We start from the raw sequence: 20,932 nt of genomic DNA on the forward strand, positions 1-20,932 counted from the left end.
CCTAAAGATTTTCAACTACCTCTCCTTGCCTCCCAGCCCACTACTCCAGTCCGGCGCCAGGTCTTATAATCATGTTTTGGGGCTCCTGCTCCACACTGGTACAGACCTAGTCACTGAATAGACTGCTTCAGAGTTCTTGGTCCTCTAGCATTTCTATGCACACTGCCTTCTAGAAAGCTGTAGCCTCAAGAAAGGTTTGAGAGCCTTCACCCATCGTGTTTTCTCATAGCAATGAAGCCCCATTCCAAGCTTCTTACTTCTTAGCCATGAGCTCAGCTCTAGATTCTGTGTCCTAATTTTTATCCCCTTTACCTCTCAAGAACCCTCAGCCACCATTTTCTGATTTGGTCCTAAAGCCTGGTAATCCAGACTCATTGCTTTTATTTCTGTTCCGTTTCTGTCCTACAGAAATATTCATCTTGGTTTTTGATGATCCTTTTTACATTTTATCAATACAACATATGTGGAGCCATGTGGGTGTGTATAAGTATGACATTACTGCACTCCAGATATTTTCTACACACCTCTTCAACTTCATCTTGGGCCACATTTCCTTGCACTTATTAATCATCACAGCCTCAGAGTTCATCTTTCAGCTTCTAAAACATGCCAATACGCAATGTCTTTCCTAAGGGAATTTGTACATAATAATCTCTTTGCCTGGAGTATTCCTCACATGATTAAGTCTTCGCTAACTTTCAAGTCTCAGTTTAAGTTTAATCTGAAGTATTTCCTAATCACTTTCCCCAGAAATTCCAATCAACTACCCTTTCTGAGCATTTTATCCATAACAGTCATTACAATTTATAATGTGTGTTTACTTAATAAATTTTATGGTTCTGGGACACATGCGTGGCTCTGTTGGTTAAACGTCCAACTGTTGATTTCTGCTCGGGTCACGATTTTAGGGTCTGGAGCTCAAGCCCTGAGTGGGGCCCCACAGTCAGTGGGGAGCCTGCTTGCGATTCTCTCTCCCTCTCCATCTGCCCCCACCTCTCTAAAATCAATCAATAAATAAAATCTTTTAAAAATAATTTTATGGTTCTAAATACCCTATTTACTCTTTGGGAAAGTCTGCTACTAGCTATATTTTAAACGTATAAATCTAAAGGACCAGATTCCAGTTTATACCTAAAATCTATGTTAGTATTAAGTAACAGTATTATCATACTTGAATATTTTTAGTAAAACGTATATTCAGGCAAATTTATTTTTCAATTAATAAGCTAAAACAATGATAGGAAAAAACCTGTTGGTTTAGGTTTGCAATCAAGAATATCTTAGAGACGCCTGGGTGGCTCAGTTGGTTAAGCATCTGCCTTCAGGTCAGGTCATACATGATCCCAGGGTCCTGGGATCAAGTCCCACATCAGGCTCCTTGTTCAGTGGGGAGCCTGCTTCTCCCTCTGCCTGCTGCTCCCCCTGCTTGTACGCTCTCTCCTTCTCTGACAAATAAATAAAATCTTTAAAGAAAAAAGAATATTCTAATGTAGTTCAATTTGTTTTTCTTGTTGTAGTAGAACAAATGTCCGGATTCCCTTCTGTCACAATATAAATCACTGGTTTTCAAAGAATGGTTCAGAAACCTGTGGGGGATACCTATGACCATTTTAGGGTATATATAAGATCAAAACCATTTCCTTAGTAGTATGATGAGGCTATTTGCCCTTTTTTACTCTCATTCTCTCCTAAGCATACAATGGAGTTTTCCAGAGGCTAAATGATGAATGAAATCACACCAGAGCAAATGCAAAAAGCTAGTATAAGACTCCAGCTGTCGTCTACTAAATCAGATATTAAAAAGACTTACAAACATTTTTATAAAACAGGGCCACTTTTCTCACTGAATGGTTTTGTTCCAAAAATTTTTTTTCATAAAATGGTATTTATATTAGCATGTCATAGGCTTAATTTTGTTATTTTTAAATAAATTAATACAAATTTTAAAAATCTGTTTTAATTTCTAATATGGTAAATACTGATATAACCATATTAAAATATATTTTAAAAACTCTAATGTTCTCGATACTTTTTAAGAATATAAAAGAATGCTGAAAATAGCAAGTTTCAGAACCATTAATGTAAAGAATATACATCATTAAAGTTTTATTTAATATTTCATTTTACTTCACAAGTGAGCTGGCTTGTCATTAAACACTGTTGGGTCCTTATTTAGAACAAGAAATCTAGTGAACACCTAATTTTGCTGGTAAATCCAATTCAAGGATTTAAAAGATGATCATATTCTTGGATTTTTATCAGTAACATTCTGGGGAGTCAAGATACCAGTTAAGAGTATTTGTTACAAAGGGGATCAAAATCCCCGGTTTAAGACTCAACCACAACAGTGCAAATAACAATCAATCAATTAGATAGTAAAAGCTGAATTGTCTAGATGGAAGAGTAAATTTTTATCAGGTATACCTTTCTGAAGATTTACATTTTAGCAGATTTGTAACACTGATACAACACACACTGAGTTGTGAATACATTTTATAGCTCTTAAGACATTAAAGTAACATTATCATTTATTATATAATGAAACAAAGAAAGCCTAATTACTATAAACAAGATAGATTTTGAAATGTTTAATATGTATTTTAAATGCATTTCAAATACATGGTACATTTCTATGTAACATGAAGCAAAGAAGGAACTTCTATCACCCCCAATCCAAGAACATTACCATACATACAATTTACGTAATGAGCTTGCTCCAATTCCATCAACCATTTTACTTATTTTTCTTTAATGTTACTAATAATTATCTTCTACTCACTTAACATGCACCTGTCCTATGTCAATATTACCATAACTATTTATAAATAGTGTTACGGTCTACCCAGGATTATAAATCCTAACACTGCCATAGCCTGCTCATGTAGTTCTATTACTTGCATTAATACTTAACATGCTTTTAAACTGTTAAAGTTAAATTAACTTATACCTCTAGTAACTCTGACGAAACATCAAATTTGAATTCTTTGCCATTTTCTTCCTCTGGTTCCATGCGTTTGTAAAACAGCATATATGCACTGTGTGTCTTTAAGAGGCAAAGAAAAAAGAGGTATATTTTCATTTTGACGAAGTATAACTATAAAATTAGGTAACATGGAAGAAAGAAAACAATGTAAGTTATATATGAAAAAATGATTACCTTTTCAAAGGAGAAATCCATAAATTTATCTGTAACAGAATCATAGGTCTTGGTCTGTTTAAAAAAAAACAAAAGTTTTTCTTCTTTAAAAAATATATTTATTTCAGTTGTATTTATATATAAAATATTTCATAAACAGCTAGCTTATTCTTTATAATAACTTTGTAAGTAATTTTCAAATAGTATTACATTCATTAAAAATCCTTGACAGAAGTTCTTGCCTAAGAGTATTGTTGACCCTTGAATAACACAGGTTTGAACTACAAAGCTTCACTTAAAGGCAGATTTTTTTCCCCCAATAAATACAATAGTGTACTGTAAATGTATTTTCCTTATGATTTTAAAAGACAATTATTTATTTATTTTAGAGAGAGAGAGCCCAAGTGATGGGGAGAGGCAGAGGGAGAAGGTGAGGGAGAGAATCTCAAGCAGCAGAGCCCGACGACGTAGGTCCCGATCTCAATCCTGAGATCACCTGAGCCAAAATCAAGAGTCAGATACCCAATCGACTGAGCCACTGAGGTGCCTCTCCTTATGATTGTCTTATTAACATTTTCTTTTGTCTACTTTATTGTAAGAATATTATAAGAATACAGTATATAATAAGTGTAACATACAAAATATGTATTGACTGAGTGTTCATGTTATCAATAAGGCTTCTGATCAACAGACAAAAATTACACTCGAATTTTTTACTGTGTGGGGGCCTGGCATATTTAACTCCCACATTGTTCAAGGGTCAACTGTAACTGACAACAAGTTTCAAAATATTTTTAAAGATACTTAACCATGAAACATATCAAGCATAATAAAACGTACTTGCAATGTAAGAACTACCTTTTAAGAAAGAGCTTTGCAAAGTTTATTTCCTTTTTATTTTTTTTGGAGGAAATATCCCAGGAGTAACATCTAGAGATGCAACAGGTTTAATCATGGCATCAGTAACTTATTACTTCCTTCTTCTACCCATTTCTGAAGTGTTAGTGATTTTGCCTACTTCTTTTCTATTCAAAGCAGCACATAAGAGTACCAAAGAACAATAAGGAAGTCCTTCATTAAAATCCACAATGAGAACAGTGATTTCACAACAGACATGGCTATGCAAGTGAAAAATAACTTGTCTGTGATATGGAAAGGACTAGTTAATGCTTGACTTAGAATCAAAACAGTATTTTAAAACTGTTTTCAGAACATTGGTACTTGGATAAAATGCCTATGAAATACAATTATTATAATTATGTTATTATATTATAATACTACTACTCCAACCTAATTGTCTTTTTTCATGTCTTAGGGCCAATTATGTAACAGGTGAGATATTCTTTGTGTATCCTATCAATAGTAATAACCAGGTTGCTGCTGCTGTTATAAAAAAAGCACTGAAAGAATAATTCTTTGAAATTTAGCTCCAGCTAATTTCCTTGACAAAGATTTTTCATATCAAATCAAAAAAGAGTAATTTCTTTTTGCTCGAATCTCAAAGCATTCAAGTGGACAATTTCTTCCATCATGTTTCATGGCAATGCAATTCAATTCCTATACTACTATTTTTCAGGATGTGAGGGCGATCTGGCTGCGACATCTGTCACCCCATTGATTGCCAAGGTTGATTCGGCTGATCTGGCTGCTGGCTAGGCGGGTGTCCCCTTCCTCCCTCACCGCTCCATGTGCGTCCCTCCCGAAGCTGCGCGCTTGGTCGAAGAGGACGACCTTCCCCGATAGAGGACCGTTCTTCGGTCAAGGGTATACGAGTAGCTGCGCTCCCCTGCTAGAACCTCCAAACAAGCTCTCAAGGTCCTATACTACTATTTTTCAATTTTAAGTCTTAATCTTCTTTATCATTTGAAGGCAGAAATTGTAATTTAAAAAATATTTCCCGGGGGCGCCTGGGTGGCACAGCGGTTAAGCGTCTGCCTTCGGCTCAGGGCATGATCCCGGCGTTATGGGATCGAGCCCCACATCAGGCTCCTCCGCTATGAGCCCGCTTCTTCCTCTCCCACTCCCCCTGCTTGTGTTCCCTCTCTCGCTGGCTGTCTCTATCCTGTCGAATAAATAAATAAAATCTTAAAAAAAAAAAAAAAAATCTTCCCAGTGTCTGGCATATATGCCGAACAGACTAGACTTTTTTTTTTTTTCAAAGATTTTATTTGTTTGACAGAGATAGAGAGAGCCAGCGAGAGAGGGAACACAAGCAGGGGGAGTGGGAGAGGAAGAAGCAGGCTCCCAGCGGAGGAGCCTGATGTGGGGCTGGATCCCAGAACGCCGGGATCACGCCCTGAGCCGAAGGCAGATGCTTAATGACTGAGCCACCCAGGCGCCCCTAGACTTCTAATAAATAACAACTGAATAAATTTTAGATTTAATCACAGCAAATTAAAAGAAAGTTAAGTGGTTTTGCTATTGGATTTTATGATACCACACAGCACTTGGAAAGCCACAAACCATTTATAACTTCTGAATAAAACTTACTGTCATCTCTCCACCAAAACATTCAGAGGCCAGTTGAGCAGAATCAAAAGGTTTTACCTCAGCATCATTAAAAAGATACCTAAAACAGAGCATATAGTGTTTGATCAAGTATATACATACTGAGTATTATGCCTATTATAAAAATACATACTGAAAAAAACTACAAAACCTGATCAAATTATTTTTAAAAAGAGGTAAATAAATTCAAAGTTCTTATTTTTTGATAACACTAACCTACTAGAAATTGGGAATATAATTTTACAAATTATAACTGCCCTAAAATCTGATAAATCCATTTATAAACTAGGAGTAACAGAAGAATTCATAAAACAAAGAAAAAGTTTGCATGGACAGAAAAGATTAAGAGGTGGGAGAACTTCCAAAGATAAAAATGCCATTTCAAAATTTATGATCAAAAAAGACTCAAAATATATTTATGGAATTATTTATATTCAAATAGACAAACAAGGTAAGATACCACTGGCTTAAAGAGTTCAACAAAACTATTCTGCTAACTGATCAATTTACCAATGTACATTTTGTCCAAAGCAATATCCCTAACATTTAGAACAATGCCTACCATAGATACATAGCCTCTATACATGAGACTCTACCTAATAACATCTGAAGACCAAAAAACAGCTCTTAAGCACTGATTTAATGACTTCCATCCACTACCTTGATAAAAGGTGATAAATAGAATGTGCGGGTTGGAAGGGGAAAAGTAAGGTGGAGAGTAGAGCATGGAGGTAACTTCAAATTGCCTTATATATGGACCCTGTAACCACCCTATAGGAGACATTCAGTAAACAGCTCTTGAATGAGTGAACAGAGATAGAAAAGATTTGGAAGGTACAATATTGTCTATGAATCTAAAGTTGTGTGCAAAACCTTGTGTGTTCATTTTTCTTGGGAGAACATTCATCAAATTCTCAAAAGAAGGTTAAGAACAATCGATTCCTACTGTCCTCTGAAAGTTGTTTTCATTAAAAATTGTCTGTCCCCTTTCCTAATTTTATAGAAAGTTTTTAGAAAAATAAAATCAGAAAACATATCTGAAGCAAAAACAATCATAAGTTTATACTTTAAAAACAGAAAAAATTCTTTTAAATCCCAAGAATAAAATACTTAAAACTCACCATTTGTTGTTTTTATAAGCATGTGGATTGACTATATCTCTGATGAAGCTATAATAGTGCCCACCATCTGCTGTTCCTGTGTGAACAGTCACTCCTATTAAGTCATACTCATAGCTTTCTGTGTCTTTTGAATGATCACCGACTTCCTTAAAACCTGAAATGATTTACATAATAGTAATAATGTTGAAAACTGCACAGTAACATCTTTGAATCACTTTACCTCACTTTACATAATATATTTTATATACAGAAATAGGCACAGATACATTATATAATAGGTACAAAACAACTCTATTTGTTAGTCATTCCCCATCCACAGCCTACAATTTAAGGAACACTTATACAAATCATTTGGAAAAACAATTGTAAGTAGGGACAACGTCAATATAATATATAAATATAAAATATGCTTTTTGTTTAATCTTATTACTTTTGAAATAGATAGTACAATATTGTTCATTCAAGTTTATCTTTTTTTTTTTTAAGATTTTATTTATTTGTTTGACAGAGAGAGAGACAGCCAGCGAGAGAGGGAACACAAGCAGGGGGTGTAGGAGAGGAAGAAGCAGGCTCCCAGCAGAGGAGCCTGATGTGGGGGGCTCGATTCATTCAAGTTTATCTTATTAGGAGCAAGCAAACACAAGATCTGGAAAGGCATTAAGATACTCATGACCTTTAATCTCAGGTTAAGAAAAAGGTAGCATGCTTGCAATTGTTTATTAGTTAATAGAAAACATTCTGTACTAGGAGACAGAAACAATTAAGAGACATCCTTCCTGTCCCCAAAGATTTAAACTTGAAAGGTATAAAAGATATTAAGGAAAAACTACAGAATGATCTAATAAGTTTGAGATTTATGACTTAGACTTATGCTCTGTATACCCAGCATCATATACAAAGGAAAAAGTATAATCAGAAACAAGTAAAAGCAGATTAGGTTAACTTGAGTGCACAGTCTAAACTGGAAAGTGACAACTGAGGAGACAAGGAAATGGCTGACTGTGTCTTAATAGTCACTGAGAAGTATGGATGTGCTAGGATCTGACTCTGAATGCATCACTTATGGCCTAAAAAAATCCTCCATCTTGGCATAAACTTCTGCTACTTCTACACAAGGAAGCATCATGAAAAATACCAGAAAGCACAATAACTGGCCAGTTTTGCTATAATTATATAAATGGTTTGAAAAGAGTTCTAAAAAGTAGGGTGTATATACACTGCCTACTTCTTAACTTTGCCTATATTTTCAAAGTTATCATCTTCTACTGGCTCATTTGATGCAACCTCTAAACACACTCAAATTCTAAGGGTAGGGGGTGCCTGGGTGCCTCAGTCCATTTAGCATCTGCTTTCTGCTCAGGTCATGACTCCCAGGGTCCTGGAATCAAGCCCTGAGTAAGGCTCCCTGCTCAGCAGGGAATCTGCTTCTCCCTCTCCCTCTGCTGCTCCCCTTGCTTGTGCTCGCTCTCTGTCAAATAAATACATAAAATCTTTTAAAAAAATTCCTAAGGGTAAAAATACCCCCCCTTAACTCTATTCCTCTATAGCAATAGTCACCATCTTCTCTCCTCTTTTCAAAGAAAGAGTACGTTCTTCTCTTAAAAAGAATAGCCCATGCTCACCGTTTACATTTCTCATCTCCCATTCAGTGAAACATTTACTGGATACTCATTAAGTGCCAAGCAAAGGAGTATAAAGATTCAAATGCAGTTCTCTTTCCCAAATCTTAAAATACAGTGGCTTATTCAAACCTTAAAAATTTTAATCAAGAGAACTTCTTATATAAAGAAAACATTGCTAGAACCCTATTATGTAAAACAGAACTTCTCCAACTAAAAAATGGAAAGGCAAGAGTTAGACCTGTTCTGCTTTTTTTGCTCACAATTCACAATCATTAACATGGCCTACAAACAAAATGACGTGGCCATTGCCTTTTGCCCATCTCATCAACTCCACCCCCACTTCCTACCCACCTAAAAACATTAGCCATTCCTCTCAATCTAGTCCTTACTCAAGTTCTGCTTCATTCTTATCTTTATAAAAGCCCTCCCTAATACCCCTAGATTTGAGATACACTCACCATCCTAATGACACATTCTGTTTATAATTTCTTAATAAGACTTGCCTCCTAGACTTAAGTTCCATGAGATAAGGAACCATATGTATCTTGTTCATTGCCATGTCTGTAATGCCTAGCAGAGTGCCTAGAATGTAGTTCTAATAAATGCCAAATATCTACTGACGAATTAACTGAACATGCCATACTGTATTTAAATACAATCCCCTTTCTAAAATTCAATTTCATTCTATTAAATGTGTAGTTGGTTACAACTTTATAGTTATGACTGTCTTGTTACAGAGACTTACAATAAACATAGGTAGGAAAAAGAGATAAAAAGTTACCTTCTTTCCTATCACTCTTTCCCATTAGAAAATCTTCTGTATAGGGCGTCATATCCAAACGTAATGGGAAGGAAAAGTGTGTGTTCACTTTCTCTTTCATCATTGTTACCATATTAAATGTATACCTCATAGTATTAAAACTCAGAATGCGAGGCAATTTCTTAAAACACGCCCTGAAAGACAGAAGGAAAAAAAAAGAAAAAAAGTAAAAAGAAAACTTAAAAATCTCTTCCAAAAGTACTTTAGCTGGTAACACTTACATTTACTCTACATGTATTTCAGTATTCAACTCAGTAAATAATAAACAGTATTTTAAATCATGCTCCTATTAAATATATTTATACCTATATTCCCCTCTTACATGCCTTTTTCCATTGTAAAAGGGTTTTCCTGTGCCTAAGTAAGAAAAAAAATTAAGCATACTGTGGTAAATTTCACGAAGAAGATATGTAAAGGTGCTATGGAAACAAAAAAAAGGCGTCACACTGAACTTCAAAGGTAAGGAGTAATGTCTTCGGTTCAGAATTTTCTTTTCCATCTTAAATAACAGAAATTGAACTATTTATTTTTATAAATTAGAAATGCAAAGTTTGACTGTATCATTTACTAGATTTATGATCCTCAGCAAGTTACTTAGACTGTCTGAGCTTAATCCCTAATTTGGAAATTCCTACGTCTCTTGATATTGCAACAATAGCAGCAGCAGCAGCAAGTTACCTAAGTCTTATGGTTTAACAAATATTGCTAGTTCAAATTAAAACAACCCAAAATGTCAGTTTAAACAAAAAAATATATAAAAGCTTGGATTCATGAAAAATACGCACTTTGGGGAATAATTCTTCATTGAACTTAAGATTCTAAAAAGATTCTGTTTAAATTAAGAGCTTAGTTTAAGAAAAAAATTAGGAATTTAGGAAGACAAGGAAGGTAGGGGAATGATTTCATAAACAGGAAATAAGTCTAAAAATCCATCATTACTGATTATTTGGGAGACTGGCAAAAGATGATGTTATAGAAATATAAACGAGTCAAATGATGAATGGCCTTCTGTGCAATGTCAGAGTATAAACTGCATCCTGAGAGCTAAGAGTAACTAAAGGACTGTGGTGGACTGTGGAACCATGCAAGACTCAGGATAAATGATGTAACAGAACTAAAAGAGATAAAAGTTATGTTACAGACTTACTGAATCTATGAGACACACAAGTCACAGCTGGGAGAACACAGCACAACATTCTGAATTAGGTAAGATGAATTAAGAATCATAAGCATGTCAATAGAGAGTGATGTTATGGTAGCAGACAAAATTATTCAGGAAAAGAATGAATAAACTAAGAAAAACAGGTTTGAAGATAGAGCAAAAGATGATCCTTAGCCCATTTCTGTTGACCACTTACTATGTTATCACAAACATTCAAAAGTATGGCAAGAGTGTAAAAGGACTGAGTGCCACTTTGCCTAAAAGAGGAGACAGTATTTCAGAAAAACAGCAAAACCGTATGAACCAAAAGAAGGGAATGTTTCAAAAAGCAGAAAGTTATCAAGAATGATAGGTATTTTCAGTAAGCTTATTTATTCCAACTAAAAAGACATTCTCAAAAGAAAATGCCTCAGCCTATCAATTATCTTTTATTGATTCCTCATTATACCCCTCCACAGTAACAAACTTTTGACTGACTCCATTTTGTTTAAGTCTTAACTCATACCCTATCCCAATTCTCATTGGATGGGCCTGTCTTCCTCCTGTAACTGCCTGCACAGCTATGCTTTAAGTATCTCTATTGTATAACTTTTCTCTCTTGCAACCAACCTGACATCTGGAGAATAAGAAAAAGAGTACCATTCCTATCAGTGCAGATTTCTCTGGAAAAATCTTCTATTAAGCAATTTTAACAGATGGCTTTTCATTTTCTGCCTTCAAACATGCTCAGATCTATCTAGAAAAGTCCTGTTTGATCCCCAAACTCTTTCTAGACTCCATTTTCCTTGTTTTTTTAAACAAGTTTTTTTAAACTTGTAAAATTAATGATCTATACTTGATGCTATGTACCCTGACAGCCCGGCTTCTATCGCTACAACCTGAAAAAACAAACCACTAAACTAACTTTCTGCAAAACCCAGTGCTTTTTACTCAGCTGTCATTTCCCCCCTCTTTTTTGTGGACTATGTCAATTGAATACCTTCTTCAGGAGATTCTCTTCCCCAGTTTCCAGGTTACCATCCTATCATGATTTTCTTTCTTTCCTAGCTTCAATTCTGTCACTTTTTTCTCTGCACTTTTAGGTTGGCTTAGGTCTCATAGTCAGTCCTTTACAACAGTTATGTTCTTTCTCAGACACAAGTTCAAATGGTACCAACTAATTATGCAAATAATCCCAAAACCTAGATGTTAATCGTTTTATGTCATTGTATACCAATCATATCTTCTATTACTGGTCGATGCAAATCCTCTACTTGAGGCAAACTAGCCGAATCCCAGGCTTCTTGCACATACAAGGCATTTCTATTTCTCTGCCTTTGCTCCTAATAACTAACTGCATATAATGCTCCCTCAATCCAATTTCTACTTGTCATTCAATATTCACTTGTAGAATTGAAACCTCTTTACCCAATTACTCCATCCTAAATAGGCCATTTTATTTGGGTCTTAAAAAAAAAACCTCTCGCTTCAGAGAATCAGAGGATCTCTTTAGTTCATGAGTAGACTCTTTATCATGATTCACTGAGTAAACACCAAAGGCTAAAGCAATCAGACCTTGGTAAATATTTAAAAGGACACAAAAACTTGGAAAAATTTAAGGATGCTTCAAAGTATAATAATTGAATGACTGAATATTCAATTGAATAACTGAATGAAAAGCTGCTGTATAAGAATAAGCTTGGGGGCCTGCATGTTCAGTCAGTAAGCATCTGACTCTTCATTTTGGCTCAGGTCATGATCTCATGGCTGTGGGATCAAACCTCACATGAGGCTCTGTGCTTAGTGTGGAGTTTGCCTGAGATTCTCTCTCTCCCCCTCTGCCTCTGCCCCCCACCACTTAAAATAAAATCTAAAAAAAAAAAAAAAAAAAAAAAGCAAGCTCCAAGCAGCTGACCTTAACCTTAATCACATAATTTTCATAAAAGTTTAACATGAATTTATCATTTGTGTTTTACTTTCATTTGATGATGTATCCAAACGATAAACATTACATTTTAAAAAGCATACCTTTTTTCAGCTCGTACTTTCTTCCCACAATGAGAACAAGTATACATGTTGTCACCTTCTAAAGTATCTTTAATAGTAACTTCATCAAGAGATTCCTGTGTATTAAATCAAATTTTAAAGTTCCATATTATTGTTTACAGTATGCAAAATTATAAAATTCTGCCCAAGGGCAGAATGCACAGAGGAAAGCAAACTTTTTTATTAAAAGATTCTAAATTTTAGCAAAAAAAATTTTTCCCTCAAATTGAATAGATGTTTCATGAATCTTACTAAATTTTTCAAAAATATTTTCAAACTATTTCAACTTTGGGGAAAAAAAATGAGCTTTGTGGTCTACCTATAATTCTTATTTGATCTGCACAGGAAGAAGAAAATAAAAACATGAAAGTTAATTTTCTATCAAGATGACAAACATAAACCTGCTATACACAAGTAATTAAATTAAAAGCAGAAAAAGTCTAACAATATGTAAAATGTTACTTACATAAATGTTCTTCATATCAGCCACTTGGCACCTCACAGTATAAAACTCTTCAGCAGTCTGACTAACGTGTTCACAATCCTGGTCAATAAACACTCAAATATTAGTAATTTATTTAGGCTAAAATATACATTAAGATTTCAAAAAAGTAAAGAACAGGTGCAATACCTACCAAGGACACAACATTGTTTGTAATTACACCTCCAAACAAACTTTTGACGGTATTTTTCTTTAAAAACAAACAAAAGAGAGTAATTAAAATTGGGCAAATCTGTACAGATTTCAAAGAAACATCAGTGTTCTGGTACTAACCAGTTCTGGAGACATTTCTTCAATTTTAGTAATGAGATCAGTAAAAAATTCTGTCATATCCTTCTGCTCCCCAGTATTCAGAGGCTGCTTATCCATAGTGTATGTTTTACAAAAGGGTCTAGGATTATATGCTTTGCATTCACTCTCCTGCAAAGGAAAAGGGGGAGGGGTGAATCATGAAACAATCAAAAAAAGCTACATCTCAAAAAAAGAACATTATCACAAGGTTCTTGAATAAATAACAAAACAACAAAACAGGGAGTAAACAGAACTGCTACAGAACTGCTCTTTTCTATTTCGTTTTTTATTTTCATGGCATTTTTAAAATAAAATTCAATTAATTAACATATAATGTATTATTTGTTAGAGCTAGAGGTGATTCAGTCTTTTCTTTAATAATTTTTATTAGTCACCATACAGTACATCCCCCGTTTTTGATGCAATGTTCCAGGATTCATTATTTGCGTATAACACCCAGCACACCATGCGATACGTGCCCTCCTTAATACCCATCACTGGCCTATCCCAATCCCTCACTCCCCTCCCCTCTGAAGCCCTCAGTTTGTTTCCCAGAGTCCACAGTCTCTCATGGTTCATTCCCCCTTCTGTTTACCCACCCTTCATTCTTCCCTTCCTTCTCCTACCGATCTTCCTATTTCTCATGTTCCATAAATGAGTGAAACCATATGATAATTGTCTTTCTGTGCTTGACTTTTTCACTTAGCATAATCTCCTCCAGTCCCGTCCATGTTGCTGCAAATGTTGTGTTTTCGTTCCTTCTGATGGCTGAGTAATATTCCATTGTATATATGGACCACATCTTCTTAATCCAGTCATCTGTTGAAGGGCATCTCGGCTCCTTCCACGATTTAGCTATTGTGGACAATGCTGCTTGAACATTGGGGTGCATATGGACCTTCTCTTCACTACGTCTGTATCTCTGGGGGAAACACCCAGTAGTGCAATTGCTGGATCACAGGGTAGCTCAATTTTTAACTTTTTAAGGGACCTCCACACTGTTTTCCAAAGTGGCTGTACCAACTTGCATTCCCACCAACAGTGTAAGAGGGACCCCCTTTCTCCACATCCTCTCCAACATTTGTTGTTTCCTGCCTTGTCAATTTTTGCCATTCTAACTGGTGTAAAGTGGTATCTCAAGGTGGTTTTCATTTGAATTTTCCTGATGGCTAATGATTTTGAACATTTTTTCATGTGTCTGTTAGCCATTTGTATGTCTTCATTGGAAAAGTGTCTGTTCATATCTTCTGCCCATTTTTTGATTTGTTTCACGTGTATTGAGTTTTGATTCATCAGTCTTATATAATACTCAGTGCTCATGACAACACATACCCTCCCCAATGTCCATCACTCAGTTACCCCATCCCTTTACCCCCCTAACCTCCAGCAACCCTCAGTTTGTTTCCTATGGTTGAGTCTCTTACGGTTGGTCTCCCTCCCTGGTTTTGTCTTGTTTCATTTTCTCCTCTGCCCCTATGATCCTCTGCCTTGTTTCTTAAATTCCACATATCAGTAAGATCAAAAGATAATTCTTTCTCTGACTGACTTATTTTACTTAGCAAATACCCTCCAGTTCCATCCACACATTTTCAATTTAATAGTCTTGGTGCCCAAAGATGCTTAAAATACTGTTACAAAATTTGTATTTTTTTAAGTCTAATAATTTCTAGGAAGGAACCTGGGACTCAAAGGATACAGATTTGTACTATGAAACTATAAAACAGAAAAAATTTTGCAGGCTAAATAAGTTTTCCTACAGACTGAAATTAAGTAGTTTTTTGTTTTTAAAATTTTTGTATATTCATTTGAGAGAGAGAATGCACAAGCGAGAGCACAAGCACACAGGGAGGATCAGAGGGAGAGGGAGAAGCATATTCCCCACTGAGCAGGGCGTCTAACAGGGGATTTGATTCCAGGACCCCAGGATCATGACCTGAGCCGAAGGCAGACGCTTAACCAACTGAGCCACCCAGGCACCCGTGAACTTTAATAGTTCTTAAAGAGTAGCTGAAGGACACCTGGGTGGCTCAGTCTGTTAACATTTGCCTTCTGCTCAGGTCATGATCCCGGAGCCCTTTATGGGGCTCCCCACTCACTGGTGAGTGCGTTTCTCCCTCTGACCCTCCCTCCCCACCCTGGACTTGTGCGCAAATGCACGCGCTCTCTCTCACAAAAATAAATACAACCTTTAAAAAAAAAAGTGGTTTAAAACACTTTTCTGTTTTGTCAGTTCAGATGGCATGCTCCAACTCTGTTAAAGAGAAATTAAAAGTGGGACTGGGGCGCCCGGCTGGCTCAGTCAGTTGAGCATCCAACTCTTTTGATTTCAGTTCAGGTCATGATCTCAGGGTTTTGAGACTGAGCCCCGATCAAGCTCCATGCAGCCTGCTTAAGATTTTCTCTTTCCCGCTCTCCCTCCAAAAAAAGTTGCAATCCAAGAATGACTACTAAATCTTTTATTTTTGTTAAAAATCTAACTTATTGACTCCTTAGTAAGTGTGAGAAGCTGAAAAATACACAAATAAACATGATATAATCTTTGTCCTCAGGATTCTAACAGATGAGATGAGTAACTTTCACTACAAGTGGTAGGTATGACACAAGAGTTGTAGAATCATGGTTTTCTTAGAGTTGAAAATAAGTTGCTACGGGAAAGATCACAACAAGACAGAAAAGTGCTAAGAAAAGAGTGCTGCAGGCAGCAGCAGCAGCAGAAACAGCTGCACAAGTGATGAAGCAACAGAATGTGGGCTTCCAAGGGGTGACATTTGCTACAGGATTCGACTGGATGTAGGAAGGGATAAAAGAGGAGGCTGAAGGGGGGGTCTGGCTGGCTCAGTTGGTACAGCATGTGATTCTTGATGTCAGGACTCTGGGTTCGAGCCCCATATTAGGTGTTGAGAATACTTAAAAAAAAAAAAAAGTAAAATCTTAAAAAAAAAAAAAAAAAAGAGAGAGGAGGTTAAAAGGAGAAGGCAAAACCAGAAGACATGTGCCATGCTGATGAATCTGAATACTATTCTGTTCATAATAAAAAAAATCACTGAAGAGTTTTAAGCAGAGGAATAATACTGTAAGATTTGCTAACTTTTTAAGATTGATTACTTTTATAATTTTGGGGGTGGGAATTAAAAGGGACAAAGAGAAATCAATCAGAAAACTCGGGGGGAGGAGGGGAGGTTGACCCTGTTTTGGGAAAAGGACCAGATACAAAAAATTCTTTAAAGGACAAATTAATAGTCATCATGCAGAAGAGTGACATGCAACTGTTAAAAGTCACTTTGACAAAGAACATCAATAACTGACAATTCAATTTGAAAAATAAGAATATATAGTCAGGACAAATGCAATACAAATGAACTTCATTTAATGTTTTCTAACTTACATAGGTTATATCTAAATAGTTTTCTATATATGGCTCTCAAACATACCATTAAATATGTAAACATTTTTTGAAGCTCCAGAAGAGTGGTCTTGTGCTTCATATCTTCTGAATACTGGAAATCAAGAGAAAAATGTTCCATTAAAACACACAGAGGGTAGTAAATTAGTCTAGAAAAGAAAGTATTACAATGTGCTTAATACTGTATCTGTTTTCATTCTTTTGGCTCTATGTAAGAAAAACAATCTATTCTTTATTTAGCAATTTAGCATTTTAAAAATTTATCCATTATATAAATGTAGCTTTTATTACATCACTATTACGTCAGAAAACTGAATAAAGAGATCTTTAAAAAAAATTGCTTTTCAGATCAACACTCATTTGGTACAACGCTGTTTTCACAAGCTGGTAACTGTACAGGAACAGAAAACATAATAAGTGTGCAACAAAGGTGTTTTCTACAAATAAATCCATACATTTAAAAAATTGTAATATAATGATAAATGACATCTCTCCATCATCTAGTCATATCTTTATTTTTTTCTAGAACAGTATATATCCTTAATACTGCAGAAAAATTACCGGCCAACATACTTGAAAACGTTATATATATTCAAATACTATTAACTGAAATTCAGGTATCTGGCTAGACTCATTCACTAGAGAGTTAGTCCTGAACACCAGCCTTATAGGCACTTATCAGATATGCTCTAGCTCACCCAAATATTTTTAAAAACTATGAAATATTATCCTCACTACAAACTACTTGTCAAAATTTTGAAGAAGCTCTGATAGTCTAGTGGAATAATAAGCCTTCTATATGCCAGAAGTATACACTAGTTATTTGCGTCAATTTTGTGGGGAGTGTTCAGTAATGTGGTTTTGCTATTTAGGAGCTTATAATCAAGCTGAGGACATAAAGACACTGAAAAGGAATCTATTCAACATATCATTACAGCAAAATTGTATAATATTAAGTACAGGAACTGAATAAAAGGAATCAACAAAATTGACAAAACAACTATAGTAATACAACTGACCTATGGGAGGCTTAATACTCCATGAGGTTAGAGTAGAAGTCACACAAAACATTATTTTCCAATGTTAACAGAACGGTGACGATACATGATACATGCACACTGCATAAACAATTCAAAAATGATCAGGAATAAAGACTTGGATTTATATTTTCATTGCTGGAGAATAAGTATTAGTTGGCTGAAGAACAGAAGTGACTGAAGTCTTCTAGGTTAAGAAAAAATAAGAATGTTTTATTCTACTTAATGTAGAAGTCCTAAATATATACATGTTTGCACCCATTAAGACGGTTATTGTCAAAAAACAGAAAACAAGTGTCAGCTGGGGTGTGAATAAATTGGCACCTTTGTACATTGCTGGTAGGAATGTAAAATGGCACAGCCACTTTGGAAAACCAGCACGGTGATGCCTCAAAAAGTTAAACACAGAATTCCCATATGATCCAGCAATTCCACTTCTGGGTATATACACAAAACAAGTGAAAAGAGGGACTCGAATGGATATTTGAACACTCATGTTCATGGAAACATTATTAAAATAGCCAAAAGATATAAGCAGCCCAGAAGTGTCCACTGACAGATGAATGGATAAACAAAATGTAGTACAGATATATAATGGACTATTATTCAGCCTTAAAAAAGGAAATTCTCTGATACATGCTACAACATGGATGAACCTTGAAGACACTATGCTAAGACTGTAGGATTCCACTTAAGTGAGGTATCTAGAATAGGCAAATTCATAGAGACAAGTAGAATGGTAGCTGCGTGAGGTTTGGGGGAATGGAGAATGGGACGTATTTAATGGGTACAGAGTTTTAGTTGGGGGAAGTGAAAAAATTTTTAAGACTGATGGTGGTAATGCAATGTCAATGTACTAACCACAGAACTGTACACTTATATACGGTTAAGATGGTAAATTTTAGTTGGGTATATTTTACCACTATTAAAATACATGTAGCTTTCTTTATTCTTCCTGTGAACACAGAAAAGGAAATAAAAATAACTATGGGGCGCCTGGGTGGCACAGCGGTTAAGCGTCTGCCTTCGGCTCAGGGCGTGATCCGAGCATTCTGGGATCGAGTCCCACATCAGGCTCCTCCGTTGTGAGCCTGCTTCTTCCTCTCCCACTCCCCCTGCTTGTGTTCCCTCTCTCACTGGCTGTCTCTCTCTCTCTCTCAAATAAATAAATAAAATCTTTAAAAAAAAAATAATTATTTACATGAGTGCATTAGTTAAGTGCACATTTGACTAGAGTACTTTCCAAAGTCATGTCAAATTCTATTGTTAAGAATTTTTTATGTAGAGACAAGTCTAAATTTAGTTTTTAACCAAAAACATCATTTATGAGACCTACTCCCAATTAACACATCTGATTGTTCTTTCTCGAGCTACATTTTAATTCCTGAAAGTGCTAATGGTTAAACGGTGATTATTAATATTTAGAAAAGAAATCATGAAGTATGGTTATGTTAACAGCCAGAAAAAAAAATCACTGAAATTATGCCTCTTTGCTCATCACTGGTTCTATACAAATTAAGCAGATGGGGCCACAAATTTAGTCACAAAAATTTCAATACGCTAAATGAATCAGTTATTCAACTATTTCTAAGCATAATCAGTCTCAGAAGATAAACTTAAAAGCATTAAAATAACTAACATTAAAAAATAAAAAACCCACTTGACTATAACCTGGAGACTTTGAAGCCTAACTTAAACATATTAAGAATTCACTGATAGTACATAAAGAATTGCAATACTTTTTTTGGGGGTGGGGGGAAGTCAGGACATCAAGATGAAATGATGGAGGAAAATCAACCCAAGTACAAGCATAAAGTAAGTTGGCCAAGAAATTATAAAACCAGTGCAGAAGGCAAACTAAACAGTCCACGGTTAAAAAAGTGAAAACTAGAAATAAAAAGAAAAATAACATGAAGCGGACCTTACCCAAATAACTAGGCCCACAGTCAAATTTACTTTGAGACAAAAATAAAACAAGTTAAGTGATTCTGGTACATTCCCCTACTTTGTTTTAGGCTTTGCTTATTTTGTATGTAAAGAAAATTTCTATTTATTTTTACTGAAAATACCATGTTCACTGTACACACTGACTGTATACATTCCACAATTTGTGTTCTCCTTTGAGAAATAAATTATATTAATATGTTAGGAGTAATCTATTTAAATGTAAAAATAATTTATACATGAGCTAGCTATGTAATCAAATACTGTCATTTTTTAATTCATAAATTATTTTCTCAATGTTTTACTAAATTGAAATAATCAAGACTAACAAAATTTAAGAATTTTCTTTTACAGCTTTAATACTTAAGTGAGGAAAACTGTACCTTAGCAGTGAAGACAGCCTGTCTTGCCTCAGGTATCATATAAAGTTGCTGAATAGTAGAAGCCAAGTAACAAGTAGCTCCAAGGTTAGTAAGGCCAACAAATCTACACTCAGCACGAACATCCTCATGGGGCCAGTAGTCCCACTTATAAGGCGCATGGGCTGTTGAAAAAAGAGGGAGGAAAAGATGCCCCCCCAAAACAAACTATTAAACATAATGTATTTCGCTTTTACTAACAGCCACTACTCTCCATTACTTTAGTCAATATACATAAAACATTATATATGATAACCTAAAACTAATGTAACATTGTATGTCAACAATAGTCAAAAAAGAAATAAAATTACTAAGAATACATAGGAAAACTAATTCCTTCTCTAAAAATTCAGACTGCCAATATCTGATTTTACTTGCCACTAAATTATTTAACCAAAAAATTCCAAAATATTTCAGATACCTATAAAAAGTCCTTTATACCCGTTTTTTAAAAGAAATCAATGTTTACTTTTTTAACATCCTAGTTTATAATGTTAAAAGTGTATGAGTAATGAATTCTTTCTACAGCCATGCGCTCCAAAATCTCTTTTCTTCTCACAAAATTTAGAAAGATTAAAAGGAAAACAGTGCTTACACTGCATGTGTTGTGCCATAACCCAGTTGTGTATTAGCCTGTAGTTCTCAACGGATCCCTTTACCATCTCTACTAACAAATCGTAAGCAGCAGCTCTTGAAGAATGTGATTTGCACTTTGGCTGTTGTCTGTCTTTTAGACTAGGCAACAAAAACAGGAGATTGAAGATATCTCTTAAAAATTCCTGGAAAAAAAGAGAAAGGGCAAGTACATTATCTAAAATTACATATTAGTTATATTCTAAATAAAATGAATACCTTACATAGAACTACACTATACGACAATCTACAATTTACTAAAAGGCTATTTAAAAACTTAGAGTAGCATCATATACCATCACCTGAAAG

The 20,932-nt window shown here is 35.1% G+C and overlaps 1 protein-coding gene across 9 annotated transcripts in view; it reads right to left on the reverse strand.

The window, feature by feature from the left end:
- Positions 1 to 20,932, reverse strand: part of USP34 (ubiquitin specific peptidase 34) — a 239,393-nt gene that overhangs the window by 43,127 nt on the left and 175,334 nt on the right. For all 9 annotated transcript variants that reach the window (XM_026485129.4, XM_044377919.3, XM_048222672.2 and 6 more), the window contains 12 exons: positions 20,586 to 20,769; positions 19,955 to 20,115; positions 16,619 to 16,684; positions 13,170 to 13,316; positions 13,030 to 13,086; positions 12,861 to 12,938; positions 12,377 to 12,471; positions 9,169 to 9,341; positions 6,766 to 6,919; positions 5,627 to 5,705; positions 3,158 to 3,211; positions 2,948 to 3,043 (listed from right to left, as the gene is read on the reverse strand). In XM_026485129.4, the coding sequence (XP_026340914.1) occupies positions 2,948 to 3,043; positions 3,158 to 3,211; positions 5,627 to 5,705; positions 6,766 to 6,919; positions 9,169 to 9,341; positions 12,377 to 12,471; positions 12,861 to 12,938; positions 13,030 to 13,086; positions 13,170 to 13,316; positions 16,619 to 16,684; positions 19,955 to 20,115; positions 20,586 to 20,769 (1,344 nt within the window). The remainder of the gene's footprint in view (positions 1 to 2,947; positions 3,044 to 3,157; positions 3,212 to 5,626; positions 5,706 to 6,765; positions 6,920 to 9,168; positions 9,342 to 12,376; positions 12,472 to 12,860; positions 12,939 to 13,029; positions 13,087 to 13,169; positions 13,317 to 16,618; positions 16,685 to 19,954; positions 20,116 to 20,585; positions 20,770 to 20,932) is intronic.

Source organism: Ursus arctos, unplaced genomic scaffold (assembly GCF_023065955.2).
Source record: "Ursus arctos isolate Adak ecotype North America unplaced genomic scaffold, UrsArc2.0 scaffold_8, whole genome shotgun sequence".
NCBI classification, from domain to species: domain Eukaryota; kingdom Metazoa; phylum Chordata; class Mammalia; order Carnivora; family Ursidae; genus Ursus; species Ursus arctos.